Source organism: Choloepus didactylus, chromosome 6 (assembly GCF_015220235.1).
Source record: "Choloepus didactylus isolate mChoDid1 chromosome 6, mChoDid1.pri, whole genome shotgun sequence".
NCBI classification, from domain to species: domain Eukaryota; kingdom Metazoa; phylum Chordata; class Mammalia; order Pilosa; family Megalonychidae; genus Choloepus; species Choloepus didactylus.
This window is the reverse complement of record NC_051312.1, coordinates 134,381,774-134,401,867: the sequence shown is the minus strand read 5'-3', so window position 1 is coordinate 134,401,867 and position 20,094 is coordinate 134,381,774. Positions and strand designations below refer to the sequence as shown.

Sequence of the window (20,094 nt, the reverse complement as noted above, 5' to 3'; positions counted from 1 at the left end):
ATCTGACAAGGTTTTGACCTTTAGTATTTTCAGATATGATTGAACGTCAGTCCTTTAGAAAGATACATTCATTAAAAGATTTTTTTGTTTTTTTTTTTTGTTGTTGAATTTTTTTTTTAATTTTTATTTTATTTTTTAAATCAAGGAAGCTGCATGGTGCTCACTGCATTGGCCGGGGATTTGACAGAGACAAGCAGGGTGGTGAACTGGATCCCGGCAAAGGAGTCTGGTTGAAAACTTATAGCTGCCAAGGCTTCCCCCTTAATTCTTGTTATTGGTTTAAAAATAGGAGGGGCTGTGCTGGAGGTGGTGGGTGGCAACGGAGGGAGCCAAGGGACCAAGTTCCGGCCAAAGGGTCAGCGCCATGCAGCTATTCTGGTTACATAGTTTCACTGGCCACCAGGAAATGCAGCCTGTACAACAGGTTCTAGCAGCAAAGCTATTAAGTGAGCTGGCTCTCACTGAAAACTGGCCAGGTTTGCAGCTGTTACTCCTTAGGGATTTGGGATGCCCCTTGGGGGATCCTTGGGAATGACCCACTGCAATTCCTTGGTCTGCACATTTGTGCGGAGATTCCCTTGGTCACTTTCAAAAACAAACTCAGAGGTGTTTTGGAGATAGCTGTGCCATTTTTGCCTTCGTTCCCTTCGAAGGGAAACCTTAGCTTAACCCCCAAGTTGCTGGCAGGTATGCTGAATTTTGGCAACGGACTCAAGGCTGAGCTGTAAGAGGAATTTCTCATTTCTGTGGTTGACAGTTGGGGGTGGAAAAGGCAAGGCAAACCATCTGCAGCTGGCAAGAGAAGGAAAGCTGTGGCTTCCTCCCCTGGCCTCAAGGTTTGGTACTGGTAGAAAGAGAATGAGGAGGGGGCTCACAGTACAGCATGGCCTAGCAGGGCAGTAACTAGGTCTATTCAGCTGAGTTTCCCCCACCCCCTGACTGGCCTTTGGGTCTTTCTCAATGTGAATTCATGACCCATCAGTGCATTAATCATTTCAGTAACAAATGCAGCTTAGTTTTTTTTTTCTTCTAAAAAAAATAGGAATAGAAGGATATCCAGAAAAACCTCACACAGTGCAATAATAAAGGAAACCAGACACTAGTGGAAGCCCGAGGGCCACTGTATCTTGTTCATGGGCAAAAGGAGGAAGGGAGGTGAGGTCTGGGCAGAGTGCTTTTCCCCAGTCCCCTGCTGGCACTTCTCCATGACAAGGAAGTCTCTGCCATCCTGGCCACAGTGCTGGGCTCCCTGCAGGACAGTGAAAACAGTGACGATGTTCCAGCAAAGCCACCAGACAAAGCTCTTAAGGTCACAAGAGAGAAGGGAGCCCAGGATGGAAGGCACAGCAGAGCCACGAGTCCTGGGGCAGAGAGTGCTGGGCTGAGTCATATTGCTTTGCTAGACTTCCATAGGAATGGGCTTCCTGTGGTGAGAAAAGGGTGCCCCACACTATACTGGGCTACACTGCTCGGAAACCTTGTGGCAGAGGCAGAGAAAAATCTGCTTTATTGTGAGTGGTCAGACTGTGCTTCAGTTTCAACGGGCTGCCCCAAAAGAGGGCACAAGGGGATCAATGGGTTCTTTGCAGGTGTGAGTACTTGGTGGGCAGAGGGAGAGGGGGCTACGAGGCAGATGGTGATGGAAAGGTGTCAAGTTGCCATTCAACTTGTTGGCTGCTAACTCTGAAGAGGGAAAGATGAGGGAAATGGAGATTACTGCCTCCCACCACTCTGGAACTGGAGCCAGAGAGGAGAGAGAAGCTGCAGGAACGGAGAGGAGAACGTGTCATATCAAGATACTGCTATAACCTTTTGTTTCCCTTACTATAGCCTTTCGAGGAGCTTCGACAGAGGAAGGAGGGGAGTGGCCCAGTGGAGTTGGGTGACCTTCCTTCTCCATTTATTGTCAAAGAGCAAACCCAGGAACAGTTTTTGTGTCAACAGAGCACAAACAAGCTACACATGAAACAAAAAGGACACCTTCCAGGGGAAAGTTGGGCAGGAAAAACCAGACTTTGAGTGTACAGCTGAATATTTTCTCTAACTTCATCCTATGAAAATAAAAAATTATTAAAAACCGATCTTCTTTTAAATTAGGATAATACCGCAGTTTAAAAAATAGCCTTGTCATAAGTGCTTCTCCCTATGAAGTGCTTCTCATAGAAAAATATACAAAATATATTTACATTTATAAAACCTTAAATAGTAAACTGTAAACAGAACAGAGTAAAATCCAATGACTTAATTTAACAGGTTCAGGACACTGTCTGGGGAAGGGGGAGGAAGAGAAAAAAACACGTGATGCTGTTCTGACCACAGCCTAAGGAGCTGTCAGGGCAGTAGTGTCATTGAACTTCTTTATCCGTGGATTTCATGCCAGTGGCACAGCTCCCTCAACACCGGGTGGCCTAGTCCCCAAGTTTTGGGCCTTGAAATCTGATTAGTGTTCTGCCTTCAACTGGACACTGACCTTTTTAAAACTGAAGTCTTCCTATGTCTTGTTTTAACAAGGGGGAAATGAAAGTAACCGTGTCCTAGGGATGGGGTCCAGGGGTCATCCTGGTTGTGATACTCTGGTTGTTGCATGATTCAAATCCTATGTAGATAATCTTTTTCCTCTTCTAAAAAATCATGCTACATATACTTCTTTAAAACTCTCAGTGGAGCTTTATGACAACTTCTCCACATTCTGTCTGGTTATGTCCATGGCTCCTGTCCACTTCCCCACCCAGAGTGCTTACAGGCTCGTGGAACTTTTTGCAGGCACATACGATGCCCGAAAGGAGTGTCCTTGAGCAGGGAGTCAATCTCCCCAGCCACCCAGGAAGAAGAATGGGAAAGCAGTGGGATGAAGGACAGAAAGGGAAGAAAGTGGAGTGAAGAGAAGGGAGAGGGAGGAGAGGGGAAGCCGCTCCTATTGTCAAGACAGGTAATTGGCTGAGATGAGGCTCAAGGGGCTAACACTCCCACCTAAAGCCCACTGGCTCAATGTTTGGTAATTAATTGGCACAACCCCAAGACAGCCTTTTGTTACCAAAGGTGCTAGGAATCCTGTCTCCCAACCAGAAGTGAACTCGCAAGTGGGAGGATACCAGGGGAAACCACCAGACTGTCTCTCTTCAACAGACAGTTACAGGATGGAGCTGGCCGCTGGACCGTCATGTACCCAACCAACCCTATATTTAGGGCTGTGTCTGACCCCTCACTTACAGTGCTCAGGAAAGGGCCAAGCCGAGGTCGGCAACTTCTGTCTGACACCAGTCCTGAGCTCAGGCCCATCTCCCAACATAACTAACCCTCTATAGGCTCCTTCCAGGCAAGTCAGCCAGGGACCCTGTTTCCCACTTTTTAATGGCATACACTCAGAGGGGCCCTGGGAAGAAAGCTGATCACGGATCTTTCCTTTAAGACCTCCTCTCTCTCTCTCCAGGTCTATGATCACATGAATAATGTGAAAATGGGACATGAGGGAGCTCAGCCATCACGGACGCCCCTCAACTGTGCCCACTCGATCCTGGAGCTCCTAGCTGTAGGAAAAGGCCTTCAGCATTGCTTTGGATGGCCCTGGGTCCTAGTACTCCAACACTGGGGGAGAAGAGCAGCTTTAGTTTAGGAACTTCCGGCATTTCTTGGCGCCACAGTTACAGGGAAGCTTGTTGCTGGCATCCTCGATGGGGAACTTATAGTCATAAGTGAGTTCCTCCCCTCTGTAGATCTTACGCATGGCAAAGATGACAATGTGCTTCTGCCCATCAATATTGATGACCCGAGAGTAGCAGTTAGGCTCGCATGAGTGATTGATGAAGCGTGCAGCATTTCCATGCATGGTGGCATCCACTACCTCTGAGTCATCAATTCGGAACATGTAGCAACCAATGCCCTATATGTGCAGGAGAAAGGAGAAGAAGGTGTTATTTATTATAGATCAGGTTTGAGAACTTTGCCCGACCCCTTTCTGATCTGATCTACAGATGCTGATGAATAGTTTCTTCCAGTAAATTTCAGATTTCTTTTAAGTAACTCTCTTTTAAAATAATTTTAGGAGTCCCTAGATTACAGGTGCTAGACTAGAGGTTCCTTAATGTCTCTGCAGGAAAGGAAAACCTAAACATTGTGTAGCTATTTGCTCTTGATACTGGGTTCAACTCAGACAAACCTTCAAAAATTATCTTTGGGTTCTAGTCTTTTCAGTAGATTCTGAACTTTTTCTCGTCACAAATTTTGGAGATGTTACAATGGGAGGAGGACAGTGTTTTTTGGTCTATAAAATATACTATCTCTTCCAAGATCCAAGGATTACATTTACAGTTGACGGCCACCTTCTATAGCAAAATAAAAGAACTGGGAGAGTGAAAGTGTGGGGCTCACCTTGCTGTCATAGTACTTCTCTCGTTTGTCGGTCTGGATGGAGCGGATGACATTGCCAGCATACTCAATCACCATCTCCCCTGCATCAATGTTTCTCTTACAGAAAAGACCCCGGCCATGGATGGGAGATCTAGGACATAAAGATGGAAAACAAATCAGCCACAGATTTTGCAAGTGATGTTAATTACATGAATGAGTGAATAATGAATAAAGTCTCCTGGAGTGTTAGTCCTCTAGGAGGGAAAGACTCTTGGAGAAAAAAAAAAAGAATTTGAGCCCACAGGATTTGAGTTAATTAATTATTCTAATAAATGGCCAAGAATTAAATAATTCTCTATTCTGTAGCCCACTATAAGTAGCACTATGTTGTTGCTTATTGTTTTACGTTCCTTGTTCAACACAAAGAAATACAGGATCCCAAGATATTGGGTTCAATTAATGATATAAATATACAGTAAACCTCACTTACTGAATGAAGGAGGTCACCCCAGCATTTGGTCCACTTTGGTTTTGGAAAACTTCATTAGTTTTCTCTAATTCTTTCCAGAATTTTTGCCATACCTGTAGACACCAACTGCCTCCTTAGACGTCTTTTTCAAGTGCCGGAAACGCATGGGCATTGGCAGATCCATGCTAGTTGCCCTCCTAAGAAGACAAGGCATATTATTAATGTGTGCTCTTCAGGAAATAATCTGTTTTGAGTCTTGTTTTGCAATTTCCTAAAGGATATGACTATGCCATTCTCTTTGTTCAATGCCAAGCATAACAAGTTCCATATAATATTAGGCTTGTTTTAATAAACATAGTTGTTTCTGACCATGAAGACCTTGGTGGGACATCCAAAGCAGACAGCGCATACTATGATTAAAGAAAATAATTATATTTCTTAGATTTATTTGAATTTATCTTCTATAACTTGTATTTCTTTTTACCAGCAAGCAACTACTACTTCAACGCAAACTATGTTTCACCCTGAATAGTCAAAACAATATTGAAAAAGAGGAACAAGTAGGAGGACTCACACTCCCCAATTTTAAAACTTACTACAAGGCTACAGTAATCAAAACAGTGTGGTACTGGTGTGCCAGTTTGAATGTATTATGTCCCCCAAATGCCATTATCTTTGATGTAATCTTGTGTGGATGGACCTATCAGTGTTAATTAGATTGTAATTCTTTAAGTGTTTCCATAGAGATATGCCCCACCCAACTGTGGGTGATGACTCTGACTGGAAAATTTCCATGGAGGTGTTGGCCTGCCCATTGGATGGGTCTGAATTAAATTACTGGAGCACTATATAAGATCAGACAGAAGGAGCAAGCTGCTACAGCCAAGAGGGACACTTTGAAGAAAGCACAGGAGCTGCAGATGAGAGACAGTTTGAAGATGGCCGTTGAAAGCAGACTCTTGCTCCGGAGAAGCTGAGAGAGGACAAATATCCCAAGTGCAATTAAGAGTGACATTTTTGAGGAACTGCAGCCTAGAAAGGAACATTCTGGGAGAAAGCCATTCTGAAACCAGAACTTTGGAGCAGATGCCAGCCACGTGCCTTCCCAGCTAACAGAGGTTTTCCGGACACCATTGGCCATCCTCCAGTGAGGGTACCTGATACTGATGTGTTACCTTGGATACTTTTTGACCTTAAGACTGTAACTGTGTAACAAAATAAACCCCCTTTTATAAAAGCCAATCCATCTCTGGTGTTTTGCATTCTGGCAGCACTTAGCAAACTAGAACAACTGGTATAAGGACAGACATATAGACAAAGCACTGTAGGAATTACAAATTCCATTTCCACAAGCCATACATCTATGGCCAACTGATTTCAACAAAGGGGCTAAGATCATTCAACAGGAAAAGAACAATCTCTTGAAAAACTGGTGCTGGGATAACTGGATATGCACATGCAAAAGATGAAACTGGATTGCCACCTCATACCATATGCAAAAATTAACTTGAAATGGGTCAACAACCTAAATATAAGAACTAAAACCATAAAACTCTTCAAAGAAAACATTGGAGAAAATCTTCATCACCTAGGATTTGGCAAAGGAGTCTTAGATATGATTCCAAAAGCATGAGTAACAAAAGAAAAAAACAGATAAATTGGATTTCATCAAGATTAAAAACTTTTGTGCATCAAAGGACATTATCAAGAAAGTGAAAAGATAAACTACAGAATGAGAAAAAAACATTTAATATCCAGAATATATAAAGAACTTCTACAGTTCACCAACTAAAAGACAAGCATCCCAATTTAAAAATAGGAAAATAAAGCTTAAATAAACATATCTCCAAAGAAAATATACAAATGGCCAGCAAGCATATGAAAAGATGCTAAATGTCATTAGTCATTACAGAAATGCAAATAAAACCCACAATTGAGGTACCCCTTCACATCCTCCAGGATGGCTAAATAATTTTTTAAAAAGGGAAATAACAAGTGTTAGTGAGGATGCAGAAAAACTGGAATCCACCTTGTCCATTGCTGGTGGGAATGTAAAATGGAGCAGTTGCTATGGAAGACAGTTTAGTGGTTCCTTAAAAAGTTGAACATGAAATTGCCCTATGACCCGGCAATTCCACTCCAGGGAATATACCCCAAAGAACTGAAAACAGGGACTCAAACAAAGCACATACATGTATGCTCACAGCAGCACTATTCACAATAGCCAAAAGGTGGAAACAGCTCAAATGTCCATCAAGAGATGATCGAATAAACAAATTGCGGTATATGCATACAATGGAATATTATGTAGCCATAAAAAGGAACGAAGCACTGATACATAAATGCTACAACTGGATGAACCTCAAAAACATTACACAAAGTAAAATAAGCAACTCACAAAAGGTCGCATATTGAATGATTCCATGTACATGAGATACCCAGAACAGGTAAATTCACAGAGACCAGACACTGACTGGTGGTTGCCAGGGGCTGGGGAGTGGGATAAGGGGGGCAACTGTTTATTGAGTGTGGGATTTTCTTTTAGGGTGATGAAAATGTTTTGAAACTAGATAGAGGTGGTAATTGTACAACATTTTAAATGTAGTAAATGCCACTGAATTTTTCATTTTAAAATGTTTCCTTTTATGTGACTCTTACCTAAAAAAAAGAAAAAAGAAAACAACAAACAACAACTGTACCTCACTCTTCTTCAATATTATCCAGAAAACTGTGATCCAAGCAAACCTACATATTGCCCTGAACAGCTGGAGTAGAAGGAAGCAAAGAGTATTCTAGTGACCCCCTCCACTCAAGACTCACCGAGCTGACTTCAGCTGTACCTCCTCCTCTTCCTCATCATTGGGGTTGTATTCAGGAGGCTGTCGATGTTTAGAAGCCAGGAAGTTAAACATGTCAAATGCTGACTTCCTGGAGCCAAAAGATTAAGACATATTTAGAGAAATTTGATAGAAGCAGCGGAGGGCAATGTTAACACTGGAAATATCAGAGGTTACATGTGAAAAGAATCCCATCATAAGATAATAAAATCAGGACCCAAAGCTGCTCACAAAAATGAATGGAACTTGCCTCAAGTGGACTTCAGCCCTGGCTGAGCCATGAGGGTTAAGGGGAGGTTCATTGGCTTCCTCTGGCTTGTGGAAACGGAATTTGTAATTCCTACAGTGCTTGGCACCAGAGAGCTGCTCAATCAGGAACACAACTGCATCGTGGAGAATCCCCAGCATCCGCAAACCATTAACACCTGTAGGATCAAAAGTACAGGGGTGGTGAGGAGTGCCACCAGCAGGAAAATGAGAGTAAAGGAATGGCTAGGCTAGAGAATGACTGCCCGAGGCTGCTCAAGGACAAGTTATCAGAAATACTAGGCAGAAATAAGCACCAGGCAGCTATGAAAATGAAGTGGATAAAGGCTTGTGATATGCAAAATGTTAGTGATAGACTAAGTGAAAAAAAGCAAGCCACCAAACTGTGGACTGTTTTCTATGTGCTCTATGTCCACAGAAATGCCACATGCATTATTTGCTTTCATGCTCACGATGACCACAGGAGGCAGGGCTTCCTAGCTGCATTTTAAGGGGGGTAAATCTAGGCTCAGCGAATTTAAATAATATGCCCAAGGTCACATGGCTAGTGTGACAAGATGTGAACCTTGGGCTGTGACTCCAAATAAGATCCCATTTTTGTATTGGGTAAGGGAGTACTTGGTTCTGCAAGCTCATACTCACTGACATTTAAAGGGAATGCTAGTTTACCTCTTGTGTTGTTCCAGCGAGATCATTAAGGTATAGGGTAAGACACTTGACAGCTGCTTTGTTTAATGCATTTGTCTCAGGCTATTAATGAGCACTTTTTTTTTTTTATTTTATAAAAATAAGATTTATATAAGTCTGCTGGGATAGACAGTGAAAGATTTTCCAAAATGACTGGCTTCTTTCTTCATAGGGGCTAGTAACAACTGCCATATCTCTTTTTGACACTAGCAAACAGCTAATGTTCTTTATATTTTGTTAAACATTTCATTTACAAATATTGTTCTGGAATCATGGATAGATATAGAAAAAATGATGGTGTTTGTTGGGGACAAATTATATATATCATGGACGTAATTGTGTCTGTATTACACATGCCATTCCAATGGACATACAATTTGTCTAATGAAGCGTATGTAGAGATGTAATCTCTGTGTAATTTGGACACCATGTGTTATGTCTGAAAAGATATCCATGTTTAAATGTTAATAATGGTTACTTCACCTTTTCATGTTGTGGTGGTGGTTTGCTTTTCCATATTTTAAAAATTCTTTGACTTCCTGTTTACTTTTTTTTAGAAGAGGGGAAGAGTTATTATTAGATGCCTGATTCCTATTTTATTTAGAGATGATTTGGTTTCAATGGCAAGCAGAAAGTCAAGTCTCCAGATAAGCAACATTTTTATGAACACAACCAGTGGTCCAGTAAGAACTCAGAACTTAAGTGTGTAATATGTAATACAAATATACAATATTAAGGGCTTAAACTACATAAGGTGATGGCAAACCAAACAGTTTGCCCTGGGGGTTTTCAAATGCTGTGGACTCTTAAGTAGAAACAGACATTGAAAAATATACCAAATATTCAAGTATATTTTCATGGAAAGCTCATTTTCATATTTAGGCTGAGTATTTAACTCAATCCTACATTCACCGGAGGGCTTATAAGGAGATTAGGTAGTGGGCTGATAATGAGATAAGATGAATTATGCATGGTCCCTGATCTCAAGGAGCTCCCAGCAGAGGGAGGCAGATATATACACAAACAGGTACAATGTGGAAAATATCCAAACAGAGGTATAGTATGAAGTACTGTGGGAAAGGAGGGAGTAACCTATTCTGTTGGCGGGATTTTGTTTATTCATTCAACAAACACTTATTGAGCACCTACTATACTCCAGGCAATCTTTCTGTCTCTCCACTGTGTCATGAAGGGTCTTGGGAACAGATTGGTTAACAAGGTACCTGTATTCACTGGGCTTTTATTTAGTTTAGGAAACAGACAATAAACTCGCCAAAGGTATTCCCACTTTGGGGTTTTTTCATCTGCTGTTTTCTCTGTGTTGAGGACTTTTGCTCTAGGTCTTTGCATGGCTGGCTCTCTCCCATCATCACTAGAGCCTCAGCTCAAACGTCGCTTCCCCAAGACTCCTTTCCTGGGCGCTTTTTCTAAAACAGTCTCTCCCACCATCAACTACCCACCTTTCGGTCACTCTCTATTTTATTACCCCAATTTATCTTCTTCACAGAACTTCTCTGTCTATATCCACCACTAGAATATAAGCTCCATGAGGGCAAGAACAAGGTGGTAGCACTGGAGATGGAGAATTACAGGTTTTGGAATGGGGAACATAGTGGTCATTGTTGCTACCCCCCAACACTCATTCCACTCCGCATGATGAGTCTAAGCCAATCATGGGAATCCCAGTCCCCTTGCAGGGCATTAGTTGAGGAATGGACAAGGTACCAAATTCTGGTCCATGAGATGTGAGACATCCATTGTTCCTAACAAAGAGACAAAGGAAGAATCAGGCTCTTTTGTTCCTCTGAACATTGCCATGTCAGAATGTGACCCTGGGAACTGCTATAGCCATTGCTGTTGGATGAAGCATCACCATGGACAGCAAAGTGGAAAGAAAGAAAGTATCTAGGCCTTCAGTGACACTGCAAACTCCTCTATCAACCAATCGTGATGCCTGTCCTATCTCTGCACTTTCTGTTGTACAGGGAGATAAATTACCTTACAGTTTAAATCACTGTGAGTTGAGTTTTCTATAACCTGAGACCAAAAGCATCCTAAGTGATAAGATGGTAGGTACAGGGGAAAATAGTCAAAAGAGGCTAAAGAGAAGATGTAACGTTGAGCAGGGCCTTGAAGGATTTATAGGAATTTGTCAAGCAAATAAGGGGACTTGGGGAGTAAGAGGGAGAAGATGGAGGGAAATAGGCCATTCCTAGTAGAGAGATTGCACAAACTGGAAAGCACATGCAATATAAGTAGTAAGAATTACTTGGAGCACATGTTTAAAATGTAAATTACTAAGCTCCAAGCCCAGAGATTCTGATTCACATCCATAGACCACAACTGAAGACACACTGTTGGATCTGGAACAGAACATAGTGTAGTGTGGCACAGAATAAGGAGGGTTAAGCAAATGGTGAGAGCTGACTCTGACCAGATGAGCTACTCAGATTAAACAGGACCTTCTCAGTTAAGGGAGCCACAGAATGGAAACCTCAGGAGAGCAGGGCTGAGTCTGCTTCTACTCAGTGATTGTATCCTGGAGTGTTTAAGATGGTGGCAGGCACATTATAGCTGCCCAGTAAAATTTACTAATAACAAACATTTAAGGACTGAAGATTTTATTCCACCATCAGTGGTCAACAGTAAGCTTTTGAGGTATCTCTGGTAACACTGAGGATACACTACAAGGAGGAGATGGCTTTTTAATATTATAGGTGAGAGAATAACAAGGGTCAGGTGTGAGGAAGGGGAGCAAGAGAAGAGAGAGAGAGAGAGAGAGAGAGAGAGGGGAGAGAAGGATGTGACGGATACTTATGGGGCAGAATCAATGGTAATGACCAACTGGATGTGAATGATGATGGACAGGAAGGATGTTAAGATTTACTGGACTTTTTAAACTTGAGTAATGAGGGATGACAGGGTAGAACTGGGGTTTGAAACAAAGACCTGTGACTCATGAGTATATAATATGAGAACATGGGAACGGCTGGACAAGCCAAGGGAGCGAGAAGGGAAAAGGCTGAGAGTAGAACCCAGGAAAATGTTAACATTTTTCCTTTTAATTATGAACCATCTGTTCTTTTTAAAACTGAATATATTTGAATTCACTAGTTTTTTTTTTTTTTTAATTAGAAAAGTAATACAATACCCATGGTAATAAAGTGAAACAGAATGGTTAAAATGGCAGATTTTGTTATATATACGTTACCACAATAAAAAACAATAAAAAAAAAAGGCAATTTGTGAAAAAAAGTGAAATAGTCAGAAAAGTAAAGTAAAAATTACCCATTTAACTCCAGGCCCCACGCCTCAGAAGCAACCACTATAACCTACGTAATATACAAGGATCCAAAGAGAATCATGATCATACTAGATGCATAGTTATAATTGGCTTTTTTACTTAATTTACCTTAGACAACTTTCCAGATTCCCCTATTAAGGAGTATTTAGGTTGCTTCCAGTTTTTTTGTTGCTATGAACATCCTTATACATTTTTATGATGTGGGACTACCTATATGATAACTTCCTAAAAGTGGCTTGCTGGATGGAAGGGCATGTGATTTGAAAATCTGGATAGCTATTGCTTAATTGCTCCCCACAAATGATTTATTAATAACTTAAATACTCATCATTAATGTAAGAGAGAGCCCATCTCCCTCCATCTTCATCTATATTGAAATTCTGAATCTTTGGCTCATCAAAGTGGGAAATATTTATCATTGTTTTAATTTGCATTTTAAAAATCATGAGTGAGATTGAGTATTTTCTCATATGCTAGTGGACATTGTATTTTATGGGGGACAGGGGTAAATCATCTACGAGGGCCTTTGCCCTTTTTTTTTTTTAAATTCTGAAAAATTTAAAACAGTATAGAAAAGTATATACACCATACATACACCTGTCACGTAAAATGAAAAAATGTTAACGTTTTGTAAGATACACTTCAAATATTTTCCCTTCCTTCCTCTTTAAACAAAAATATTTTAGAAAAGGTTAAATCCCTCTAAGTACCCATTCTCTTCCTTCCCTAGGGACAATCTAAAAGGGGTGGGAAGAGTATATAGATATGAAAAAAACAGTCAATGGCAAGTTTCTAACTTAAATTAATAAGAATATTTAATGTTCACTCAAAATAATTGTATTAATACGTTTTTGCATTGCCTAAATTTAATTTGAAGTCCAATATCAATGAGAAACTATTTCAGCTTTAAAAAGAAGGTATGATAAAACCAAGAGATATCAGTTTACCCACCCTAGGATGGCGATAATAAAAAAGACAGACAATGACAAGAGCTGGCAAAGATATGGAGAAACTGGTGGAAATGTAAATGGTGCAGTTGCTCTGAAAAACAGTTTGGCAGTTCCTCAAAAAGTTAAACATAAGAGTTACTACATGACTCAACAATTCTACTCCTTGGTCCATACCCAGGAGAAATGAAAACCTGTCTACCCAAATGCATGGGGTGTTGGGCTTCCCCACCTCGATAGTTGCTGATGTACTCACAGACATTGGGGACTGGTGGTTTGATGGGCTGAGCCCTCAGTCACGGGACTTGCCCTTGGGAAGACTGTTACTGCAAAGGAGAGGCTAGGCCTGCTTATAATTGTGCCTAAGAGCTTCCTCCTGAATGCCTCTTTGTTGCTCAGATGTAGCTCTCTCTCTCTAGCTAAGCCAACGTGGCAGATGAAATCACTTCCTTCCCCCCTACACGGGATCTGACACCCTGGGGTGTAAACACCCCTGGAAATGTGTAATATGACTCCCAGGGAGGAATCTGTACCCAGCATCGTGGGATGGAGAACATCTTCTTGACCAAAAGGGGGATGTGAAATGAAATGAAAAAAGTTTCAGTGGCTGAGAGATTCCAAAAAGGAGCCGAGAGGTCACTCTGGTGGGCACTCTTACGCACACTTTAGACAACCCTTTTTAGGTTCCAATGAATTGGAATAGCTAGCAGTAAATACCTGAAACTATCAAACTACAACCCAGAACCCCTGAATCTTGAAGACAATTGTATAAAAATGTGGCTAGGATGGATAAGAAGAAAAACGGGCAAACAAAACAAAACAAAACAAAACAAAGCTACAAAACACCCAGTGATCTTTTTTACTTTAATTGTTCTTTTTCACTTTAATTTTTATTCTTATTACTTTTGTGTGTGTGGTAATGAAAATGTTCAAAAAACTGATTTTGGTGATGAATGCACAACTATATGGTGGTACTGTGAACAACTGATTGTATGCTTTGTATGACTGTATGGTATGTGAATGTATTTCAATAAAATTAAATTATTAAAAAAAAAAAAGAAAAGAAAACCTGTCTACCCAAAAACTGGTACACAAGTATCCACAGCAGCATTATTCATGGTAGCCCAAAAGTGAATACCATTCAAATGTCCACCAAACTGATGAACGGATAAACAAAATGTGGTATATATCTGTACAATGGAATATTATTTGGCAATAAAAAAGAGTGAAATATTGATACATGTTTTAACATGGAGGAACTTTGAAAGCATGTTAAGTGAAAGAAGCCAGTCACAAAAGGCCACACGTTATATGACTCCATTTATATGAAATGTGCAGAACAGGTAAATTTATACAGAATGAAAGTAGATTAGTAGTTGTCAGAGGTTGGGGGTGGCTAGGGGATAGGGAACGACTACTAACGGGTTCTGGGTTTCTTTTGGGGGTGATGAAAATGTTCTGGCATTAAATAATAGTGATGGTTGCACAACTCTATGAATATACTAAAAACCACTGAATTGTATATTGTAATGGGTGAATTGTATGGTACATAGATTATACTTCAAGAAAACTGTTAAAAATTATTTTTAAAAAGGAGGGGAGTGGGGAGGAGGAAGAGAAGAAGAAAGTTGATTAACAGAATGAACTCTGTAGTTTCAATCAACAAGTTTACAAAATTTTGAGACAGAAGTAAAACAACAGCTCCAGCCATTACCTGCAAATGAGAGCTGCTTTAGGCGGGCATTTGATCTGGCTTCCTGAACTTTATCTGTCAATGACTTCCAGGCATCTGTAAGGAAATAAAAGAAAACTGAAGGACAGGAAATATTCAAGCAAACATCTCTTAATACCAATGGCCTGCATAGGCATTGTGCTTAGAATCTGTGCTGGTTTGGATGTATTATGTCCCCTAAAATGCCATGTTCTTTAATGCAATCTTTTTTTTTTTTTTTAATGTTATTTTGAAATAAATTCAAACTTACAGGAACAGTTGCAAAAACAACACAAACCCCATACACAGAACTCCAGCATACCCTGACCCCCCTCCCCTGATACCCCAATCCACCAACTTTAACATCCTCTCACACCACCATTTCTTTCTTTCCCTCCCTCCGTCACTCCCTATCTACATCCATCATCTATTGCTCTGTCTTCTGAACATATGACAGCAAGCTGCACACATCCTTGAACAAACAATATAACTCACATATACATTTCCCATGAACAAGAACATTCTTTTATGCAATCACATTAAGCATTTAATGCAATCTTGTGGAGGCAGATGTATTAGTATTGATTAGTTTGGAATCTTTGTATTAAGTTGTTTCCATGGGGATGTGACCCACCCAACTGTAGGTAATAATTCTGACTGAATTATTTCCATGGAGGTGTGGCCCCACCCACCCAGCATGTGTCTTGATTTCATCACTGGAATCCTATAAAGAGCTTACAGACAGAAGGAGCTTGCTGCTGCAGCCAAGAGAGACATTTTGAAAACAGCCATTGAAAATAGACTATTGCTAGTCCAGAGTTTGCCTGGGAGAAACTAAGAGAACACCCCCAGATGCCTAGAGAGAAACATCCTGGGAGAAAGCCATTTTGAAACACAACCTGGGAGAGAAGGAAGAAGATGCCAGCCACATGCCTTCCCAAACAACAGCTGTGTTCCAGATGCCATTAGCCATTCTTCTGTGAAGGTACCCTATTGTTGATGCCTTATCTTGAACACTTAACTTTGTAACCAAAGAAACCCCCTTTATAAAAGCCAATCCATTTCTGGTATTTTGCAGAACGGCAACATTAGCAAACAGAATCCGAACAGCGTGAAGACATATCCTGCTAAAATAGTTTTTGTTGTTGTTTTCCTTAGCCCTTTAAATCAGTTCAGTGCATAAGAAGGCAGCTGGAAAGATGCACTAGGTGGCAGTGCTCCCTTCTATTAGAGAGGCTATGGAAACAGTAAGGAGATGCCCCATTCACATTCACATTCCTTGGCAGTAGTTCGGGTCCCAAACCTGAGTGTTTGGTATTAATTCTATTCCCTGTACCCCTAACCAAAACAATCCAAGCATTAACAATTTAAACAGGACTTTGGGGAGTTCATGACCTTTCGGTGTCTCAGTTCCTTAAAAATAAGAGGTTGTACTATCAAACTTTTAACATCCCTTCCAGCTCTAACCTAAGATTTTGTGACCTCTTACTGTCTGCTAGACATTTCCACACTCAGTATGTCTTATGTGGAACTCATACTCTCAAGCTGGTCATTTTTCTGTTCTCCTTACACCGTATTTAGGTACCCAGGCCTGAATTTTCAGTCATCTTTGACTCTTCCCTCTCCTTTGCTCCCTATAGCTAAGCAGTCACCAAGTCTGACCATTCTTCTTTTCTTTCCTTTCTCATTGGAAATGGGCTTTATTACCTGATAGATCCACTGTAGCAAAACTTTCATTAGTGATCTCTCGCCCTCTAGTGTCTCTAACTCAAACTATCTTATACAGAGCCACCATATTAAGCTTCTTGAAATTCTGCTTTTATTCCATTCCCCCAAAACTTTCAAAGGCCTCATGGCTTGGCTCCAAAGACCCTCCAAAACCTGTGCCCAATCCATCTTCCCCATTTTCTCTTTCACTACTACCTGACATGGGCTTCAGGGTCATTCTTCTACCCAACACTACTCTAAACACACAAAACACAATCCTGTCTCTGTAACTTTGCCTCCATCCTTTCTTCTTAGAAAGGCCTGCCCATTCTTCTTTGCCTAACCCAAGTTCTGTTAGCTCCTTTGATGCCCAGCATCTTCATGGGTTTTTGATAACCCTAGTACACCTACAATGATCTTCCTTCCTCTGAACTTCTTTAGCACTTATTGCCTAGAGAACATTCACTAGTCCTTCAATGGCTGATGAGCAAAATGAGTAAGATGGACAAGAAAATAAGATTCCAGCCCTTATGGGAAGTTCACTGTTGAGAGAGACATAAAAGCAAACATGTGCAAAAGAAATTTTAAGCTTTAAGAGAGGAACATACAAGAGTCTAAGAGAGCAGAAAGGAGGGGCTGGGAGTGCTTCTCTGCCTCAGAAGGTCAAAGACTCTCTGAGCTGCGTCTTGAAGGATGAGCTAGAGTTCACCAGGTCAACGAGGGTAGGAGAGCATTCCAGGCAGAAGAACAGCATATGCGAAGACACAGAGGTGAGAGTGGCATTTTAGGTGCACAAAGAAGTGGGAGAAGACAAGGCTGGAGAGACAGGCTGAGGCCTCATGTGCTATCCTAAGTTATGTGCAATTTTAAAATATAATCTGTATCATCAACTTTGCAAAAAAAAGTATGGACTATTCCTCCAACAAGATTAACTTCTTAAGGACAAGGAAAGAATATAATGCTTCTAAGTATCCTCCATAAGCTAGCACCATACTGCCCACATGAATGGTAGTAATGCATATAAAATGTAGATGGAGCTGCTGCAGACCTTTGACGGTGGCTCGGCCTAATTTAACCCACTCACCTTCAATACTTTCTGCACAGATCTGAAAGCCATCATCACTTGAAATTTCAAAAACAAGTCCTTTCTTTGGCTTTTTCTCAGCAATGCTCTCCTTCCGCTTTTGTTCTTGCTGGAGCCAAAGCATCAGTGGAGAGCTGAAATTATTTTCTTCTTCTTCCACTGTTTTAGCTTCTACAAGGGAGAAAACAGAGAAGGCCCAAAGTGGTTGCAACAGCAAATGTTCACTGAGCACCAACTCTGTGCAGCATCCTTTACATACATTATCTCTAAGTCTAACGACACTCCATAGTTGGTATTATTATTATTCCCATTCTATAGGGAATGAGGCTAAAGAGGTGGAACAGCCTGCTCTAGGTTATAGCTAGAAAGTGATTAAACTAGATGGTTTCTGTTGTCATTTTTGTAATTTGCGTGTGTGTATGATGTTATAATGCTCCAGTGGTAGAGTTTATCATTCTGGAGTGACAATTTGATAGTTTTTCAGTAAGTAGTTGCACTCAATAGGGTCAAAGCCAAAAAATAATAATGATTAATATGTATGAAGCTCTCACTATGTATGAGTATTCTTCTAGGAACTTCACATATATAAATTCATTTAAACCTCAAAACAATCCACTGAGGAAGGTATTATTATTATCTCCATTTAAAGGTGAGAAAACTGAGGCAGAGAGAGGTTAAGTAACTAGAAATCAAGTTCCTACAGCTAATAAACGGTAAAGCTGGGATTTCAGCCCACCTGGCTTCAGAGCCTGCACTATCAACTCCCAACCCCCACTGCAGGAGGACATGAGAGGATGCATCAGTCTTCTCGAGGAATCAACAAATCAGCAGAATGTGATAACATCTCAAATCTGAAGCCTTTTCTTTACCTGGTTCTCTTTTGGGAAATTCCCTCTATGCAAATGGGTAAAGCCTTATATTCAGGACTCTCTAACCTTTAACTGATCAGTTGTTAAGTGATCAAATTCATTAGAACAGATGGAAAGTGTTGTGGAGCTGTATCTGGTATAACCAAATTCTGACTATCTTACATAATAAAAATGGCTATTGGTTTCCATCAGTGACAACTAAAGAAATTAAGTCAGCTCATCACTAGCTATTTAAATTTCACTGCTCTGAAGGCAAGCAGAGCAGAAGAGTATTTATAAGTTTTAGTCTTGTGTCCTTTAGGCGACACATGATTACAGACCCTGAAGGGGAAGAGCCCTGGACCAGGAGATAGGTGCTCTGAGTTTAAGTCTGCAACTCTGGCAAATCACGGAACTTCTTTGGAGCTTAGATTTTATTAAATCTAGAATATCAGATGATTTTTATAGTTCTCTTAGCTCTGAAATTCTCTGATTCTAAGCTGTTACCCACCCACATACCTGTACTCTCTTGTTCATTTGCTGGATTTTGTGTTGCCTGACTCTCTGGAAGAACAGCTACTTGCCTAAAGGAAAAGAAAACCAAATGTGAGCTGTAACATCAGCTAGTTCTTCAATTCAAAAATAAAGGCTGTCCAGAATCTGACATACGGTCATGTCAGCTATACAAAACAAGTACTTGACAATGAACCTGGGGGTGCTTTCTATAGAACCCACGGCATGGACACCACCACACATTACTGCGCAGCATACAACATAAAATTCTCTTTTATGAGACATGAAGTTTCTGCTTTTGAAGTAAGAGATTGTGTCTTTGAAATTCTTCGCATACCCTTGGTATTACAAAAAAATGAAAGGACACTTGACAGAAACAGTTCTGTAGTTACTTATATAATCTAGCTGGTTTAACTAAAAATAAAAGTAAGCTTCATGAGCTAATGACCCACCACCAATTCTCACTTTTTTAAAATTAAACCAATCCTGGAAAGAATCCAAATGTATATCAATAGGGACCTGGTACTTAGATTCTACAATAGAATTGGAGGTAGGCATTAAAAAAAAAAAAAAAGAAGTTCATCTATAGGCACTGGCATAGAAAGGTGTGCATAATACAACATAATAAGTTAAAAACAGTATGTACAATATTATACATTATTTATTTTAATAAAAAGAATAATTATACACAATTATACATTATTTCTTTTATGCATTATAAAGAAATACATTATTTCTTTTATGTATTATAAATTATATGCATAACTATACATTATTTCTTTTATGTAAAATAAGCATATACATATTCACATATATACACATCACATCTATCTGTATATGCGTAGAAATTTCTACATGGTTTAAAATGAAACGACTCACAGTGGCTACCTCTAGGGAACAGACTGGGAGAAGCAGCCAGGACGAACAAGGAACCTTTCTCCTTATTTCACAGAACTCTATGCTATGATTTTTTTTACAATCATACATATTACTTCTGTTAAAAAAAAGATCTTGACAACAAAACAAAAGTGAAGGACACACTCTTTTTAAAACAAGGCGGACAGAGCTGAAGGCTTAATTCTAGAGAGCTGATTTTATGGCTCACCCTGCAGGCTGCCCACACTCCCTCCGCGGTGACTGATCCGTATTAGCCGTATCCTGTGGCTCAGCCTCTGCTCCTGCAGTCCTGGAATAGAGTCATTCATGTCTTTTCAAGAAAAGCCACCAGTAAATATGTGTCAAGTTAAAATTGGAGGTCAATCTGAAGAAAGGGTTCTATCAGGATCTGACAGAACTAATGTACGGTGAGATGGGTTACAACAGGGGTTCCCTTTGAGGGGTGCTGCCTGGAAGTGGGCAAAAGAGCCTCCTGG

The 20,094-nt window shown here is 40.4% G+C and overlaps 1 protein-coding gene across 6 annotated transcripts in view; it reads right to left on the bottom strand.

Moving 5' to 3' along the window:
- Positions 1-43: 43 nt before the first annotated feature.
- Positions 44-20,094, bottom strand: part of KMT2A (lysine methyltransferase 2A) — a 72,473-nt gene continuing 52,422 nt past the window's right edge. For all 6 annotated transcript variants that reach the window (XM_037841634.1, XM_037841636.1, XM_037841637.1 and 3 more), the window contains 9 exons: positions 19,827-19,907; positions 18,728-18,792; positions 17,361-17,531; positions 14,573-14,647; positions 7,904-8,078; positions 7,637-7,744; positions 4,930-5,013; positions 4,369-4,498; positions 44-3,880 (listed from right to left, as the gene is read on the bottom strand). In XM_037841634.1, the coding sequence (XP_037697562.1) occupies positions 3,605-3,880; positions 4,369-4,498; positions 4,930-5,013; positions 7,637-7,744; positions 7,904-8,078; positions 14,573-14,647; positions 17,361-17,531; positions 18,728-18,792; positions 19,827-19,907 (1,165 nt within the window). In that variant the 3' untranslated portion in view covers positions 44-3,604. The remainder of the gene's footprint in view (positions 3,881-4,368; positions 4,499-4,929; positions 5,014-7,636; positions 7,745-7,903; positions 8,079-14,572; positions 14,648-17,360; positions 17,532-18,727; positions 18,793-19,826; positions 19,908-20,094) is intronic.